At 40.8% G+C, this 18,181-nt stretch overlaps 1 protein-coding gene across 1 annotated transcript in view; it reads left to right on the forward strand.

The window, feature by feature from the left end:
- Window positions 1-15,240: 15,240 nt before the first annotated feature.
- LOC100661161 (zinc finger protein 709-like) overlaps window positions 15,241-18,181 on the forward strand; it is a 28,370-nt gene continuing 25,429 nt past the window's right edge. The window contains exons 1-2 of the mRNA XM_010593303.3: window positions 15,241-15,614; window positions 17,746-17,995. Coding sequence (XP_010591605.1) covers window positions 17,993-17,995 — 3 coding nt within the window. The 5' untranslated portion in view covers window positions 15,241-15,614; window positions 17,746-17,992. The remainder of the gene's footprint in view (window positions 15,615-17,745; window positions 17,996-18,181) is intronic.

Raw genomic sequence — 18,181 nt, forward strand, 5'->3', positions numbered from 1 at the left:
GAACCTGGCGCAAAGTGTCTGTAGTCACCCTCTTCCCAACTCTAAGGGAATCCTGGCTGAACCCTCAGGAAAGCCCATGCCTGGGACTGGGAAGAGTTGTCCGCCCTGCAGACCTCCACCTCCGGTGAACGAGGGGGCGAGGGGGCCCAGGCATGGTCACGGGGAAGATCAGGGATCAAAGGCCAGGGTGTGCAGGAGCCCCGCCGACGTGCTCGTCTTCGCGTTCCTTCCTTCCAGCCGAGGCGTGGTCCGGGCGCGCGGGAAGAGCCCTCGGGAGAAGCGACGGCGGAGCACAGCCGGAGCCAAGCGCAGGCAGCAGGCGCTGAGCGCACTGACGGCGGGAAGGGCGGGAGTCACGACCAGAGTGACCCCGGGCCTAGCGCCCGCCCTCAGCGCGTTTCCCGGACGAATCCCGGCGCAGACCCACCTATTCCTCCGGGCCGCGGGACCCACGCCCGCACCGCGCCGCCGCTGAGCCGGCGCCCGCATCAGGGTGGTCGTGGGGGTTACTGATAGGTGAGGCGACCCAAGGAAAGTGCAGACGGGACTCGCGGGCTGGCCCTGAGGGGTGGTAGGGAGGGACGCGGTGGGCGGGGCCCCCGAGAAGGGTCTGTTGGGGGAGAAGTGGGGGTGGCACCTTTGGCCCTGCTCAAGGCAAGTTTGTTGGGCACAGGAGGTTGGCAGAGGGGGTGCGGTGGAGGGGGAGGGGCGCTGGGAACCAGAGCCAACTGCCCATTTCTTTTTGAGGGGCTTGTCTTTTTATCAAGTCCCAGGAGTTTCTTATGTATTCTGGATATGAAACCCTTATAGCCTATATAACCCAAAAACCAAACCCAGTGCCGTCGAGTTGATTCCGACTCATAGCGACCCTATATGACAGAATAGAACTGCCCCACAGAGCTTCCAAGGAGCACCTGGCAGATTCGAACTCTGATTTTGTAGTTATCCTCTCACTTTCTTGAAAATATTCTTGGATAAACCAAAGTTTTGATTTTGGATGAAGTCCAATTTATATATTTTTTCTTTTGTTGCTCAACTTTTGGTGTCATGTCTAAGAATCCCTTGACAAAAACAAGGTTCTGAAGATTACTAAAGTTTTTCTTCTAGGTGTTTTATGTCTCAGCTCTTATATTTAGGTCATTAGTCTACTTTAATTTTTGTTTCTGGTGTGAGGTATGGGTCCAACTTCATTGTTTTCTTTACTTAATTATTTTTGAGGTTAAGAAAACTATAGGCTTTCTCCTAAAGCCTTAGGCTCTCTACAAAAAATAAAGTTCAGGTTCTCCACCGCCACACAACATTGTACTTCCTCATTGCCTTGAAATTTTATTATTCCTTGCTTGGTAAAGACTACAATCTTGTATAAAAAAATTGCCTTCGAATCAATTCCAACCCATGGCAACCCTATAGGATAGAATAGAACTGCCGCATAGAGTTTCCAAGGAAAGGCTCGTGGATTTGAACTACCGACATTTTGGTTAGCAGCTGTAGCACTTAACCCACTACACCACCAGGGTTTGCAATCTTGTTAATAGCTCTGAGCATTTCAGTTACATACAATACAGATGAAAATCTCAGATTCCTTTTAAAAATCTTCACCCATGTAGAGAGACAGAATCCGTTTAAATTTGAAATGTAATGTTCTTGATTTTGCTTTTGTTGTGCTGTTAGTGAACTGTTCCGTGGGGTTTTGTTGGCTATAACCTTTATGAAAGTGGATCACTAGGGCTGTTCCTTGGCACAGTTGGGTATGTTTGAACCAGCCAACCTTTTGGTTACCAGCCAAGTGCAAACTGTTTGCACCACCCAGGGACATTTGAACTGTAATGTTCAAAATTGCAATTAAAATGGAATATAAAAAGGAAATCCCACTGATGTTAATGAAAGTAATTTATAAATCTGATAGAACCAATGTCCTGTATTTTATTTCCTCAATATAATATCCGGCCAAGGGTGAAAACCAAAACTTCAGACCACTAGTTTGTTCTGTTTGATCAAACAGACAAATGGTTTGGTGTAACTATTTCTCTTCCTCTCCCTTCTACTTACTCCCCAACAATCATACTCTGAGAAGGTCAAAATTCTCAATACAGTCTATCCAATTTACATTATCTGGCACCTACACTTTTACCTCTCTTCTTGCTAATTTTTCCCTCTCACTCTCCGGCCTACAACAATAATGAAGCTTCAAATACCCTGTCCTCTCTAGTCCATTCATCTTAAGTCTTCTCTCTCCAATCTCAACTGTCTAACTACATTAAAAAAATTTTTTTTATTGTACTTTAGATGAAGGTTTAGAGAACAAACTAGTTTCTCATTAAACAGTACACACATCATTTTGTGGTATTCATTACCAACCCCAAGACATGTCAACACTCTCCCTTCTCAACCTTGGGTTCCCTATTACCAGTTTTCCTACACCCTCCTGCCTCCTAGTTTTATGAGCCTGTCTAAACTTTGGCTGAAGGGTGAATCTCAGGAGTGACTTCGTTACTGAGCTGGAAGTGTCTCCAGAGGCCATACTCTCACGGTTTCTCCAGTCTCTGTCAGGTCAGCAAGTCTGGTCTTTCTTTTGGAGTTAGAATTTTATTCTTTATTTTTCTCCACCTTTGTCCAGGACCGACTATAGTGATCCTTGTCAGAGCAGGCAGTGGAGATAGCCAGGCACCATCTAGTTGTACTGAACTCAGTCTGGTGGAAGCCGTGGTAGATGTGGTCCATTACTCCTTTGGACTAATCTTTCCCTTCTATCTTTAGTTTTCTTCATTCTTACTTGCCCAGGACGGGCTGAGATCAGTGGAGTATCCAAAATGGCCGCTCACATTCTTTCAAGACCCCACACGCTACTCACCAAAGTAGAATGTAGAACATTTTCTTCATCAACTATTTTATGCCAGTTGAGCTGGATGTCCCCTGAGACCACGGTCTCTACAGCCCTCAGCCCAGCAGTTTGGCCCCACAGGGAGTTTGGATGTGTCTATGGAGATTCCATGGCCTTACCTTGTACAAGTTGTGGTGCCTTCCCCAGTGTTGTGTATTGTCTTATCCTTCTCCAAAGTGGTGATAAAGGGCATCTTTGTCTTGTTCTGTTCTCAAGGGGAATATTTTCAGCCTCTCTCCTTTACACTGATATTAGCTGTTGGTTTTGCATAGATCCCCTTTATTATGTTGAGAAATTTCCCTCTATATGTATTTTATTAAGAGTTTTTATCAGGATTGTGTTGGACTTTTTCAAATGCCGTGTGTCTATTGAGATGATCGTGTGATTCTTTTCTTTCCTATTGTTTATGTGGTGGATTATGTTGACTGATTTTCTAATGTTGAACCATCCTTGCATACCTGCTATGAATCCTACTTGGTCCTGGTTGTGTTTTTTTTTTTTTTGATATGATGCTGAATTCTGTTGGCTAGAATTTTGTTCCAAACTTTTGCCTCTATATTCAGGTCTTTGATCCATTTTGAGTTAGTTTCTGTAATTTTCTTTTCTTGTGGTGTGTTTGGTTTTGGAATCAGGGTTATGCTGGCTTCAAAGAATGAATTTGGCAGTATTGCTTCCTCTTCTCTGTTCTGAAATAGTTTGAGTAGTACTGGCATAAGCTTCTTTCCGTGTTTGGTAGAATTCGAAATTTGTGCATTTCCACTAAGTTTTCAAATTTGTTGTAGTTTTTCACAATACTCTCTTATAATCCTTTATATTTTAGTTGGGTCTGTTGTACTGTCCCCTATTTCATTTCTTATTTGGGTTATTTGCGTCCTCTCCTGTTTTCTTTTGTCCATTTGTCTGTTAGTCTGTTGATTTTGTTGATCCTTCCAAAGAACCAACTTTTGGTTTTGTTGATTCTTTCTATTGTTTTTCTATACTCTATTTCATTTATTTCTGCTCTGATCTTTATTATTCTCTTTCTCCTGGTGGTTGTGGGCTTCTTTTGCTCTCCTCTTTCTATTTGTTCAAGTTGTGTAGCTAATGTTTTGATTATGTCCCTTTGCTCTTTTTTGATGTATGCATCTATTGCTATAAACTGACCTCTGAGCACTACCTTTGCTGTGTCCTAAAGGTTTTGGTATGATGTGTTTCCTTTCGCGTTTGATTCTAGGAATTTTTTGATTCCATCTCTGATTTCCTGTATCACCCAGTGGTTTTTAAGTACGGTGCTATTGAGTTTCCATGTAATTGATTTTTTTCCCTTACTCTTCCTGTTGTGAATTTCTACTTTGATGGCCTTTTGGTCAGAGTAGATAATTTGTATTATCTCAATGTTTTGGATTTTGTTGGGGGTTGCTCTGTGGCCTAAGATGTGGTCTATTCTAGAGAATGTTCCATGTGGGTTGGAAAAGAAAGTGTACCTTACAGCTGTTGGGTGGCGTGTTCTACATATGTCTATGAGGTCAAGTTGGCTTATAGTACCCTTTAGCTCTTCTGTATCTTTGTTGAGATTCTTTCTTGATGTTCTGTCCTTTGCTGTGAGTGGTGTGTTGAAGTTTCCTACTATTATTGTGGAACTGTCAATTTCTCTTTTCAGTGCCGTTAATGTTTTTATGTATCTTGGAGCCCTGTCATTTGGTGCGTAGATGTTTATTATGGCTAAGACTTTATGATGGATCATCCCTTAGAACACTTCATTATGCTCATGAGGAACCTGTAGATAGATCAACAGGCAATGTTCACACAGAACAAGGGAATACTATGTGGTTTAAAGTCAGGAAAGGTGTGCTTCAGGGTTGTATCCTTTCACCATACTTATTCAATCTGTACGCTGAGCAAATAATCCAAGAAACTGGACTATATGAAGAAGAAAGAGCATCAGGGTTGGAGGAAGACTCATAAACTATCAGTGATATGCAGATGACACAACCTTGCCTGCTGAAAGTGAAGAGGGCTTGAAGCACTTACTGATGAAGATCAAAGACTACAACCTTGAGTGTGGATTACACCTCAACATAAAGAAAACAGAAATCTTCACAATTAGACCAATAAGCAACATCATGGTAAGTGGACAAAATATTGAAGTTGTCAAAGAGTTCATTTTATATAGATACACAATCAACAACACCCTTGGAAGCAGCAGTCACGAAATCAAACAACTTACTGCCTTGGGCAAATCTGCTCCAAAAGACCTATTTAAAGTGTTAAAAAGCAAAGATAACACCTTGAAGACTGAAGCCCACCTGACCCAGTACATGGTGTTTTCAATCGCCTCATATGCAAGTGAAAGCTGAACAATGAATACGGAAGGCTGAAAAAGAATCCATGCCTTTGAATTATGATTTGCACAAAGAATATCGAATACACCATGGACTGGCAAAAGAACGAACAAATCTGTATTAGAAGAAGTATAGGCAGAATGCTTCTTAGAAGGAAGGATAGTAAGACTCCGTGTCACATATATCGAACATGTTATCAGGAGGGACCAGTCCCTGCAGAAGGACATCATGCTTGGTAAAATAGAAGGTCAGCAAAAAAGAGGAAGACCCTCAACGAGATGAATTGACAAAGTGGCTGCAACAATGGGTTCGTTGTGGGAATTCCACAGGACCTGGCAATGTTTTGTTCTGTTGTCTGTAGGGTTCCTATGAGTCAGAACTGACTTGATGGCACCTAACAACAATTACGTTCAACCCATAATACTAGGGGTAAACACATACGTACAGAAATTGTAGATAATGGGATCCAATCTTTCACCCTCAGAAACAGACATTATAGTTAGACATTATAGGAAGGCTACAATGAAGATTACCAGAGATAAGTTCGTTGTTGTTAGGTGCCTCTGAGTAGGTTTGGACTCAAAACAACCCTACCTACAACAGAGTAAAATACTGCCTGGTCCTGCGCCATCCTCACAGTCATTGCTATGTTTCAGCCCCTTACTGCAACCATTCTGTCAGTCCATCCCATTGAGTGTGTTCTTTTTTGCTGACTCTCAACTTTACCAAACATGATGTCTTAATCCGTGGACTGGTCCCTCCTGATAAAATGCCAAGGTATTTGACACAAAGCCTTGCCATCCTTGTATCTAAGGAGCATTCTGGCTGTACTTCTTCCAAGACAGATTTGTTCCTTCTTCTGGATGTCCATAGTGTATTCCATATCCTTCACTAACACCATAATTCAAAGGGGTCAGTTCTTCTCTGGTCTTCCTTATTCATTGCCCAGCTTTCACACGCATAGGCAGTGATTGAAAACACCATGGCTTGGGTCAGGTGCACCTTAGTCCTCAAAGTAACATGTTTGCTTTTGAACACTTTAAAGAGGTCTTTTGAAAAAGATTTGCCCAATGCAATGAGTCATTTGATTTCCTGACTGCTGCTTCCATGGGCATTGATTGTGGATCCAAATAAAATGAAGTCCTTGACAACTTCAATATTTTCTCCATTTATCATGATGTTGCTTATTGGTCCAGTTGTGAGGATTTTTGTTTTCTTCACGTTGAGGTGTAATCTATTCTCAAGGCTGTAGTCTGATCTTCACCAATAAGCGCTTCAAGTCCTCTTGACTTTCAGCCAGCAAGGTTGTGTCACCTGGATATCACAAGTTGTTAATGAGTCTTCCTCCAATCCTGATGCCCCTTCTTCTTCACATAATCCAGCTTCTCGGAGTATTTGCCCAGCCTACACATTGAATAACTATGGCGAAATTATACAACCCTGATGAACATCTTTTTTGATTTTAAAGCATTCAGTATCCCCTAGTTCTGTTTAAACAACTGCCTCTTAGTCTGTGTACAGGTTCCACATGAACACAACTAAGTGTTCTAGAATTGGAGTTCTTCTCGATGTTATCCTTAATTTGCTATGAATCACACAGTCAAATACTTTTGCATAGTCAATAAGGCACAGATAAACATCTCTCTGGTATTCTCTGTTTTCAGCCAATATCCAGGTAACATCAACAATGATATCCCTCATTCCACGTCCTCTTCTGAATCTGGCTTGAATTTCTGGCAGTTCCCTCTTGATGTACTTCTGCAATCGTTTTTGAATTATATTCAGCAAAATTTTACTTGTATATGATATTAAAGATATTGCTCGACAATTTCTTCATTCTGTTGCATCTCCTTTCTTTGGAATGAACACAAATACGGATCTCTTCCAGTCAGTTGGGCAAGTAGTTGTCATCCCAATTTCATGGCATAGATAGATGAGTGCTTCCAGCTTGCATCCATTTGTTGAAACGTCTCAACTTGTATTCTGTGAATTCTTGGAACATTATTTTTTGCTAGTACCTTCAGTGCACCTTGGACATCTTACTTCAAAATCATCTTTTTTTTTTAATTGTGCTTTAAGTGAAAGTTTACAGCTTATGTTAATTTCTCATACAACAATTAATATGTATATTGTTATGTGACAGTAGGTGCAATACCTATAATGTGACAGCACAGTCCTGCTTCCCACCCCACGTACCCCATGTCTACCCAACCAGCTCCTGTCCCTGCCTGCCTTTTCATCCTGTCTTCCAACAGAAGCTACCCTTTTGGTCTCATGTATCTGCTTGAACTGAGAGGCACACTATTTGCTAATATTATTTTATGTTTTATAGTCCAGTCTAATATTTGTCTGAAGGGCCTTGGGAATGGTTTTAGTTCTGAGTTAATGGAGCATTCGGGGGCCGTGGCTTTGGGGTTCCCCCAGTCTCAGTCAGAGGATTAAGTCTGGTCTCTTAAGTGAATTTGAATTCTGCTCAGCATTTTTTCGTGCTCCGTCAGGGACCCTGTGTTGTGTTCCATGTCAAGTTGGTCATTGGTGGTAGCCGGGCACCATATAGTTCTTCTCGTCTCAGGCTGTTGGATTCTGGTTCATGTGGCCATTTTGTCTCTTCAGCTAATATTTCCCTTGTGTATTTAGTGTTCTTCATTCTCCTTTGCTCCAAGTGGGTTGGGATTAATTGATGCACCTTAGATGGCCACTCAAAAGCTTTTAAGACCCCAGATGGCACTCAACATAGTGGGATACAGAACATTTTCTTAATAAATGTTGTTATGCCAGTTAACCTAGACGTTCCCCAAAACCATGATCCCCAGACCCCAGCCCCTTCTACTCTGTCCCTGTAAGTTTTTGGTTGTGTTCAGGAAACCTCTTAGCTTTTGGTTTAGTCCAGTTGTGCTGACTTCCCCCTTTATTGTGTGCTGTCCTTCCCTTCACCTAAGATGATTGTCTACTATCTAGTTAGAGAATTTCCCTCTGCACCCTCATAACCATCAAAGAATATTTTCTTCTGTGTTTAACTCTTTTCTTGAATTGCATTGGGCAAATCTGCTGCAAAGGACCTTTTCAAAGTGTTGCAAAGCCAGGATGTCACCTTTAAGGCTAAGGTGCACCTGACCCAAGCCATGGTGTTTTCAATGGCCTCATAGGCATGTGAAAACTGGACAGTGAATAAAGGAGACCGAAAAAGAATTGATGTCTGTGACTTACGGTGTTGATGAAGAATACTGAATATACCATGGAGTGCCAGAAGTACAAATAAATCTGTCTTGGAAGAAGTACAGCAAGAATGCTCCTTAGAAGCAAGGATGGTGAGACTTTGTCTCACATACTTTGGACATGTTATCAGGATGGATCAGTCCCTGGAGAAGGACATAATGTTTGTAAAGTAGAGCGTCATCCAAAAAGATGAATACCATGCCATTTCTCTTCAATTTGTTATTCCCAGCATAGGAGACCATATGATTGTCCAATTCACAATGTCCAATACCAGTCCACTTCAGCTCACCAATGCCTAGGATATCAATCTTTATGTGTTCCATTTCATTTTGGACAACTTCCAATTTTCCTAGTTTCAAACTTCATACATTCCACGTTCTGATTATTAACAGAGGTTTCTAGCTCTCTCTTCTTATTTTGAGTCATGCCACATCAGCAAATGAAGGTCCCAAAAGCTGTACTTCATCCCTGTCAAAGCTGAGTCTACTTTGAGGAGGCAGCTTTTCCCCAGTTGTAATTTTGAATGCCTTCCAACTTTAGGGGCTCATCTTCCAGTAGTATAGTAGACAGTGTGCCACTGCTATTTATAAGGTGTTCACTGACCAGTTTTTTAAGAAGTAGGTTGCTAGGTCCTTCTTCCTGGTCTTAGTCTGAAAGCTTCGCTGAAACCTGTCCACCATGGGTGACCCTGCTATTATTTGAAATACTGGGGCATAGCTTCCAACATCACAGCAACACAGAAGCCAACACAGTATGAAAGTGACAGACCAGTTGTGGAGAGAGAATGATAAAAGGATGAATTCAACTAGAAGACATAACAATCCAAAATGTGTATACACTCAACAGCAGAGCTTGAACATATATGTAGGAAAAACTGGTAGAACTTTAAGAGAAAAAAAAAAAATCAGAAGGATATGAAAATCAGTAGGCATGTAGAAGACTTGAACAACACCAGCAACCAACCTGACCTAATTAACATTCACTGAACAATCCACACAACAGCAGCAGAAGACACATTATTGTCAAGGCAAGGGCCCATTAAACATTTAGCAGTATATATATATAGTATCCTAGGTTAGAATACAATCCTTATAAACAGGGAATTAATTTTTCAAATATTGTGGTATATTCATACAATGGAATACTACCTAGTGACACGCAACGAACAAATTACTGCTATATGCAACAATGTAGGTAAAATCTCACCGTATGTTGAGTAGATGAAGTCAGACAACAGGGTCCATACAATATGATTCCAATCATATGAAGACAAAGAACAGGCAAATGTATCTCTGGGGATAACAGAACACTCATTTCTCCCAAGGTCAATATTAATTGAGGAAGGTGCAATGTCAATTGGTGATCTCAGAGGTGGTTTAATGAGTGTATATACATATATAAATATTCATTGCATTCTACACTTGACTTTATTTCAAGTTATGCATTTTATTATATGCATGATATGCCTGGTAAAAAAGTAAAAGCTGTTTATAATTGTCATTTTGAAAAGTACTTCACTGTTTAGCTACTGTTCCTTTCAAGGACTGGTATCTTCCTGACTCTGCCCTTCAGAAACTCCTCTCCTAGGTCTTCAACCCTTTGAGAGATCAGATTGGTTTTGCATAGTGGTTGCCCTGCTCCTGGGTAAAGATACGCAAGAGAAGACACCATGAAACAGAAGCCAGCTCTTCAGACTTCAATCATTGTAAAGATGAGCAAATATTTATGTGTAGTAAGCAAATTATTTCTTTAAAGTAGGCCTAATGGCCAAATATGCAAAATATCAACTTTCTGTCTACCCAGGTGTATTAGAAATGTTTGACCACTGAAATCTGCATTTAAGTTCATATATGCATTTAAGAAATCCTAGTTTTTTCCCCCTAAGTTTCCTTGATGGTTCGAAGGTTAAGCGCTTGGCTGCTAAACGGAGAGGTTGGCAGTTCCAACCCATCCAGAGACTCCGTGGGAGAAAGACCTGGTGATCTGCTACTGTAAAGATCAGAACCTAGAAAAACTTATGGGGCAGTTCTACTTTGTCAGATAGGTTCACCATGAGTCGAAAATCGGCTGGACGTGTTATAGGGGAAAAAACACCTTCATGTTTAGTAAAGCAAAAAGAAAGTTTTATTTGCCATATATTCAAAAGGACAAAAGTTGAGAAGCAGACAAAGCACATGTTGCCTGAGCTATGTCTGCCTGAGTCCGAGGAAATATTACAGAGTAAGCAGAAATGGGAAAATGGACAAGCATGGTACCACAGCCATGTCTGTCCGAGTCCAGTGAAATTACAGGATAGACAAAAGTGGGAAAATGGACAAGCATGCTGCCACAGCCATTGTCTGCCTGAGTCCAAGGAAGGTTATGGAGTCATCAGTATATAATAACATTACAAATGTGCAAAATAATTGAAAGCTTCATCTTTTCACAGATTGGCTAGAAACTGTCATCCTACATTTTGAATTGTCTTTTTCTTAGCCATCATCGGTACAGGTTTCAGTAAGGACAGTCAGGAGGGTCTTCATTGGTCTAACAAATTTCTATTCACTAAATGTTAATAGCAAAAGTTAAGAGTGGAAAGTCTTTTGTGTTCTGGCTTATGTGAAAATTTCCCTAAAAGACACTTTCCAAGATTATTCTATTGTCTTTATACCTCAGGGCCCAGTTAATGTGTCCTTGTGAGTCCTTGTGAGCCCAGCTCCAGCTGGGTCACATTCTCTATGGTCAAGGACAGGCAATAATGACTCCAATATTATTTCCTAAGTCATTCCCTCCTTTCGATTGGAGATTGGAGATACCACATCTATGAATAATACCTGGAACTTAGTCGAGGTCCTAGATGGCGACCTTGGCAGGTTCTTTAAAATCACGGTGCTGGTTTTCCACTGAATACCATCTGGTTCTTCACCAGGATCTTAAGTAAGAGCGAAGTTCTCATCAATTATATTGTTCAAGTGAACAGATTCAATGTATACATTTTAGCCCGAGGCCTTCTTTTGCCTTTTAGGTGTGTAAGACAATAGGATAAATTTTATTTTGCCTAATATTACCAGGATGCAGACTAAGAATATTACCTGCAGTAGTGCAAATAAATCTGGTGATTGTAAGGGTGTTACAGTGTGTAACCAAGTAGTTTGTTATCTAATGCTATGTATATCTTGTTCTTCTCCTGTGTTATTTATCTAAATGCAACAAGAGGCATTTGCTACAGCACATATTACACTTTTGTGGACCAATAAATAAAACTGTAAGGCTATTTTGTCATCTCATGTCTCCTTGGCTTAATGAGGTCAGAAATCACTGTTGTGTTTCCATCTCACTGGCAACATAACTACGTCTGTTATTTATCTCAAAGTGATTGATAAATTTCTTAAAGTTTTCTCCAATTCACATATACTGTAAGTAGGAATTAAATTTACCAACCATTCCCTGAGTGTTAGACCAGTGGGCTTTCTTCTGGCTCTCGTTTTACAAAGCATAACAAATTAACATTACCTTCCTAGTATTTACTACGAATATCTAAAGATAATCTTAAAGTTCTCAAAAAGTATTCATTGTCCACAGATTCACTAGGAATCTAAACAAGAGATTATCTACATAAATTCACTATTATTTGGAAAGGGATCATCTAAATTTGTGTAGTTGGATCTACCACACAAAAACATATTATCTATAAAGCACACAAAGTTTGTCTCAAGAAAACAGAAGGCATGGAAAAATTTACGTATGACAAACAAGTTTCTATTAAAAAATACATGATTAGCAAGATAATATAGGATGGACTTCTCCTGTTGGAGGTCTCCAGTTAATCTGTTTAAAATATACTAAGTGCTTTCCCTGAGCGCAAGCTGCCTTTCCTTGGGTTACCTATTAACAGTCATGGGTCACTTACTCAGAAGCAGAAGTGGAATCTAGACAAAATGGAGTCTGAGCCATGAGGTTGATCTCTTCTGAGAACCTGATTTCTTTAAGATACATAATTTTCTATATAGCAAGAGGATAAGAGTTTAATTACAAGCATTAGACAGGTATTTCATACAACAATGTCTTGATATTTGGAGTCAGTTTCTCAAAACAGACTGAATTCTTCAAAAAAAAAAAAAAAGTACAATGCTCAGAGCAAAATGGTCTTGCTAGTTTATCTGGAAAATTGTTTGACTCAAAGTAGCTTCAGGAATCAGTTTTTTTCTCAAGGCTCGAGGTTCAAAAGGACACCCAAAGGTAATGGCCTATGTAGGCTGTCCCAACCTCTATGAAAGTCAGATATCTGAATTCCAGGAGAATTACGTACAACTCTCTCATGGTTCCCTCTTTTGGATCAGGATCTTGTAATAGAATCTGTGATTAAAAATGTTCAATAAATGGTAATTGGGGCATCATTTGGTTCTTAAGATCCCATGCACCATACAAGCAAACTAGGAAGTAGACTAGAAACACTAATACTAGGCCAATTGTCTGAAATAATCAGCATCAGTAACTGTTTTTCATGTGTCTCTGTAGAAACCACATTCTGCAAAATCTACGATTGTGTATTAATATAAATACAGCAACGTTTACTATTAAGGCACAAACTATTTCTTGAGAGAATAGAAAATCTAATGTTATTTTAATGTGTAAAATCATAACTCAAATTACAGACACTTTTCTGGTTACGATATTTACAACTTTGTTAAGTTTACTAATAGGAACTTCTAATTCAAGAGTTAAAATAAGTTAACCCATTTGTTTGATAATTTAGGAGAAAAGATAAAAATGGTTTCTTATATATACAAAGTAGGACCTGAAAACATTTCTTATTTCCAGAAAGAAAGACCTTAAAATATCAGAAATATTTTTATACAAAACCCATAGTTTCATTTCGTTGACTCAGTCTTATGTAGTTAAATTCTGTTGTGATTCTGGATCGACTGCAGTCTACAAAACCATCAGCTTCTGTATAGAGTTCTGGAAATCTTGATTGAGTCTAGTCAAAGTCTTTTTTCCAAGTTTAATATAGTCTATCTTTTTTGTTGAGATACTCTGGTCAAATGTTTTCAGAAAATCAGCAAAGTAAAAATTCATCCATAGATGACAAAACTTATTATGGCCATGATTAATTTATAAGCGTAACTCTTAATAGTCAAAGACCTGATAGAAATTAATTACAAGTGTAATGTAAAGGCCAAGTATAATCGGTTAAAAAAAACTTTAGATAAAAATATTTCTAAATATACCCATTAAACATTTTTTTATTAACTTTTATTGAGCTTCAAGTGAACGTTTACAAATCAAGTCAGACTGTCACATATAAGTTTATATACACCTTACTCCGTACTCCCACTTGCTCTCCCCCTAATGAGTCAGCCCTTCCAGTCTCTCCTTTCGTGACAATTATGCCAGCTTCCAACTCTCTCTATCCTCCCATCCCCCCTCCAGACAGGAGATGCCAACACAGTCTCAAGTGTCCACCTGATATAATTAGCTCACTCTTCATCAGCATCTCTCTCCTACCCACTGTCCAGTCCCTTTCATGTCTGATGAGTTGTCTTCGGGAATGGTTCCTGTCCTGGGCCAACAGAAGGTTTGGGGACCATGACCGCTGGGATTCCTCTAGTCTCAGTCAGACCGCTAAGTATGGTCTTTTTATGAGAATTTGGGGTCTGCATCCCACTGATCTCCTGCTCCCTCAAGGGTTCTCTGTTGTGCTCCCTGTCAGAGCAGTCATCGGTTGTGGCTGGGCACCAACTAGTTCTTCTGGTCTCAGGATGATGTTGGTCTCTGGTTCATGTGGCCCTTTCTGTCTCTTGGGCTCTTAGTTATCGTGTGACCTTGGTGTTCTTCATTCTCCTTTGCTCCAGGTGGGTTGAGACCAATAAACATATTTTTAAAGAACTTTAGGTGTAACATATAACAAGCTTCAGACAATATAAAAAAAAAAAAAAAAAAACTCATATAGCCAGGATATACTAAGGCTACACCAAGATTATCAAGTCTTTAAATACCTAAAGAGTAATAAAAAATAACTTCATAGTGTTACCTGATTAGGGTCCACTCATCTCCTTAATAAACTTTCTGTTTCTGACTTGAAGTATGTTTCATTGGCTCGAATTTCGCAGGCCCTGGTTCCGTTTCCCTAAGGACCATGCCCTGGAGCAGTCAAGCCAATGAAATTACAGAATAGATGGAAGTGGGAAAACAGACAAGCATGCTGCCACAGCCATGTCTGCCTGAGTCCAAGGAAGGTTACGGAGTCATTAGTATACATTAACATTGCAAATGGGCAAAACCATTGAAAGCTTCATCTTTTCACAGATTGGCTAGAAACTGTCATCCTACATTTTGAATTGTCTTTTTCTTAGCCATCATCGGTACAGGTTTCAATAAGGATAGTCAGGAGGGTCTTCATTGGTCTAACAAATTTCTATTCACTAAATATTAATAGAAAAAGATAAGAGTGGAAAGTCTTTTGTGTTCTGGCTTACGTGAAAGTTTTCCTAAAAGACATTTTCCAAGATTATTCTATTGTGTTTATACCTCAGGGCCCAGTTGATGTGTCCTTGTGAATCCGTGTGAGCCCAGCTCCAGCTGGGTCACATTCTCTATGCTCAAAAAAAAAAAAAAAAAAGCTCAAGGACAGGGAATAATTACTCCAATATTATTTCCTAAATCAGACGGAACCTCGCAACAAGAAGAGGCTTTTCTCTGTACTGCTAAAAATGACAGAGGTAGTTCAATCCCAATTCCCAGGGGAAGCCACTGAACTCCAACCAGGTCACACAGTGAAGCCCTGCGGTTCCACGCGCAAAGCCTTCTTCCGCACGGAGAGCCCCAGAAACCGGAAGTGGGCGTGTCCGTCCACAGCCGACCACCATCTTTGGTCGCGGTGTGTGGTGAGTTTTGTGTGTACAGGCGTCCTCCCTGATCCAGTACAAGGTGCAGCTCGCAGGACCGTCGGAATAGGAGGGCCCACCCGGGGTGTAAGGGCGCTACTCTAGCTCTCCTGTGCGGTCTTAGCGTCTTCGCCTTCTCTAGCCTGCTGCAGAGCTGAGCGACTGCCCTTATCCACCCTGTGCCCCGGCCGCCGCTTTCCTTCAGCCGCCTTCTCCGAGAGCCCGGCTCACCCCGCCGGCCTCTGCCTGGTCCGCGGCAGGTTTCTGCACCGCCGGGGTCAGGAGGGCCCAGTCCATGGGTTGGACCTGTGTCTCTTGGTGCATTAACAGGTAAGTGGTGGAATGCTCGCTAAGCAGAAGCGTTGTTCCCAGACCAGCAGCATCAGCTTCACCTGGGAGTTTGTGAGAAATGCAGGGTCACGGGCCTCGTCGAGGCCCAGGATAGTTGGCCTGAGTCTAAATGCCCTGCTCCCTCCCGCTGCAGTCTCTGCTTTCGTGCTTCCCTTTGTTTTGTGTGCTTCCTCAAGGCAGGACTTTTGTGGAGTATTGCTGGTCATACAAATAGGAAGAGTATGGTGATACATATTCTTACTCCTTTAATGACCGTAGGTGTTTAAGATACAGGGAGAATTAAAAAACATTAGTTGGAACTAGTACGTGCATTTACTACTATGGGTATCTCAACTTGAGGATTATTCGAGCAAATAAATTATTCAAGGCAATATATTCTGGGAGGAATATATTTCATCAATTCTAGAAGGCATACTGTTCCTCAAACAATTTCCTTGGCAGTAAGGCAGACATTTTTGGTACGATGGTGCGAGAAACAATATGACCAACCCTAGTTGGTCTGATGTAAAATGATGTGGCAGGACAAGCTTACCATAGACACTGAGCGATTTATGGAGATTACACACCCAGTTCTTTCTCTGAGATCTTAAGGCTTGGCTGAGACAGGATCTGTGCCAGATTGGATGCTGGTGACTCAAACACAATTTCTGCCACAAAGAGCATACTTCGTGGTAGATTCAAGGCTTCTTGAAGCAAAACCCAGGCATAATCCCAATGTCAGTGCAGGGAATATTGGGAATGAAGACAAAATAGGAGGCATGTGTATTAAAACTCATCAAAAGACTTGAACAGATCCTAGAGGACCAGTCACACTAGTGTGTTGAGAAAACTACTTCATCCTTTATAATAATTATTTGACAAAATACTGTTGCTGAAACATGATACATGAACTTTTAGAAAGTCATGATCTATAGTAAATATTACCCAATTAGGGTCCGTGACCTGGAGCAGTCGAACCAATGGAACACACTCCAAGTCAGAAAGAGTGAGAAAGTTTATTAAGGAGATGTATACATCACCAGGAACCTGGCAGCAACATAGGCTGCCTCTATGGAGTCCCAAAGAGCAGTTTTACATTACAGCTTATATGGAATCTTCCAAGGGTTAGAAGTGTCTTTGTAGTCTGCAGTTGGTCTGGCTGGAGGAGTTATTCATTACAAGGTAGTGACAAAAGACTCTATCAGGCTAAGGAGGGACACATCAGACACCTGGGCTGTGATTTTCCTGTTGGGGGTTGAAGTCACAGGTGGTCAGACAGAACAAAAGTTATTTGCATCAGATCAAACAAAGAACAAAGGCATGTGAAGGAGGGGGCAGGCAGAGGAAGGAGAACTTGTAGGCTCATCATGGTGTTAGGTATATCTCAGTCACCCATTTTGAAAAAGGAGGAAACATGCTGGGGAGTGTTAGGGTCACAAAAATGTTAAACTTGTAAAAGTAAAACTTAAATTGATGAGTAAATAATCTATGTGACATCTACATTAAGAGGAGAAAATGTTTCCTTTTATACCTAATGTAATATTGTAGAATGAGGTTGGTATGTGTTTATCAAGTGTATTGAATATAACAGCAACAACAAGGTATCGTTTTACATAGAACAAAAGGTAGGAAAAATAGATACTAAAAAGTCAAGCAGCAGCCGCATATACCATTTCAAAAATTTAAAGTGCCTAAATTTAACTGTCCTATTGGGAGATCATTTCTGTTTTCATACTATTTGGAAGTATAATTCACGGGAAATTTTGTTATAGAAGTAGTCTTGTTATCTTTTTTATTCTTCATATTAATAACCAGTGATACAAAGCTATTTACTTTTTTTTTTTAATTTTTATTGTTCTTTAAGTGAAAGTTTACAAATCAAGTCAGTCTCTCACACAAAAACTTATATACATCTTGCTGCATACTCCTAATTGCTATTTACTTTAAAAATACAGTGCAAGCCTGTGCTCTGGAAGGCTGAAACCTGCTCTGTCTTAAATGCAGATACCCTCAGGGTAGAGCATTGCTCTGAGCCTAAGAGGAAGCCCTGCCCAGGGAAAGAGTTAAAGGCCAAGAACTCTGTCATTCCCTTCTTATCCAGAACTGTCTACCCCATCTTTTTGCATTTCAGGTCACAGGTGTGGCTCAGGGAGAACTAGTCCAGCCTAGGCAGCTGGGTACCTACAATGAGCATCTTGCCCATCCATGCTGTCGCAAGTAAGGATTTCTATTGCTCCAACTGGCTGTGTGGACCAAACAGTATTCATTGGCCTCCAGACTGCCCAGCGGCTCTGCATCCACTCCCATCCCTCTTTCTATGTGGCTTCTTGGGCTTAGAGACGATATTCACTTAGACTTCCAGAAGCGGGAGGAAAGAAATGGTGAGTACTGCAGAGAACTGGGGTGTTCTTACCATAAGGGGATGAGACTAGGTAACAATTGCTGGAGGACCAGCTGTGTGTTCTGGGTCCTGTGGTCCCTCAGTGAGGTAAAAAGGTGGCAGAGGAGGCTGGGGGACTAATTCCTAAGAAGCTTCCTAAGTCCCTGCTCCACTCCCACTGGGCCTT

The sequence above is a fragment of the Loxodonta africana genome, chromosome 3 (assembly GCF_030014295.1).
Source record: "Loxodonta africana isolate mLoxAfr1 chromosome 3, mLoxAfr1.hap2, whole genome shotgun sequence".
NCBI classification, from domain to species: domain Eukaryota; kingdom Metazoa; phylum Chordata; class Mammalia; order Proboscidea; family Elephantidae; genus Loxodonta; species Loxodonta africana.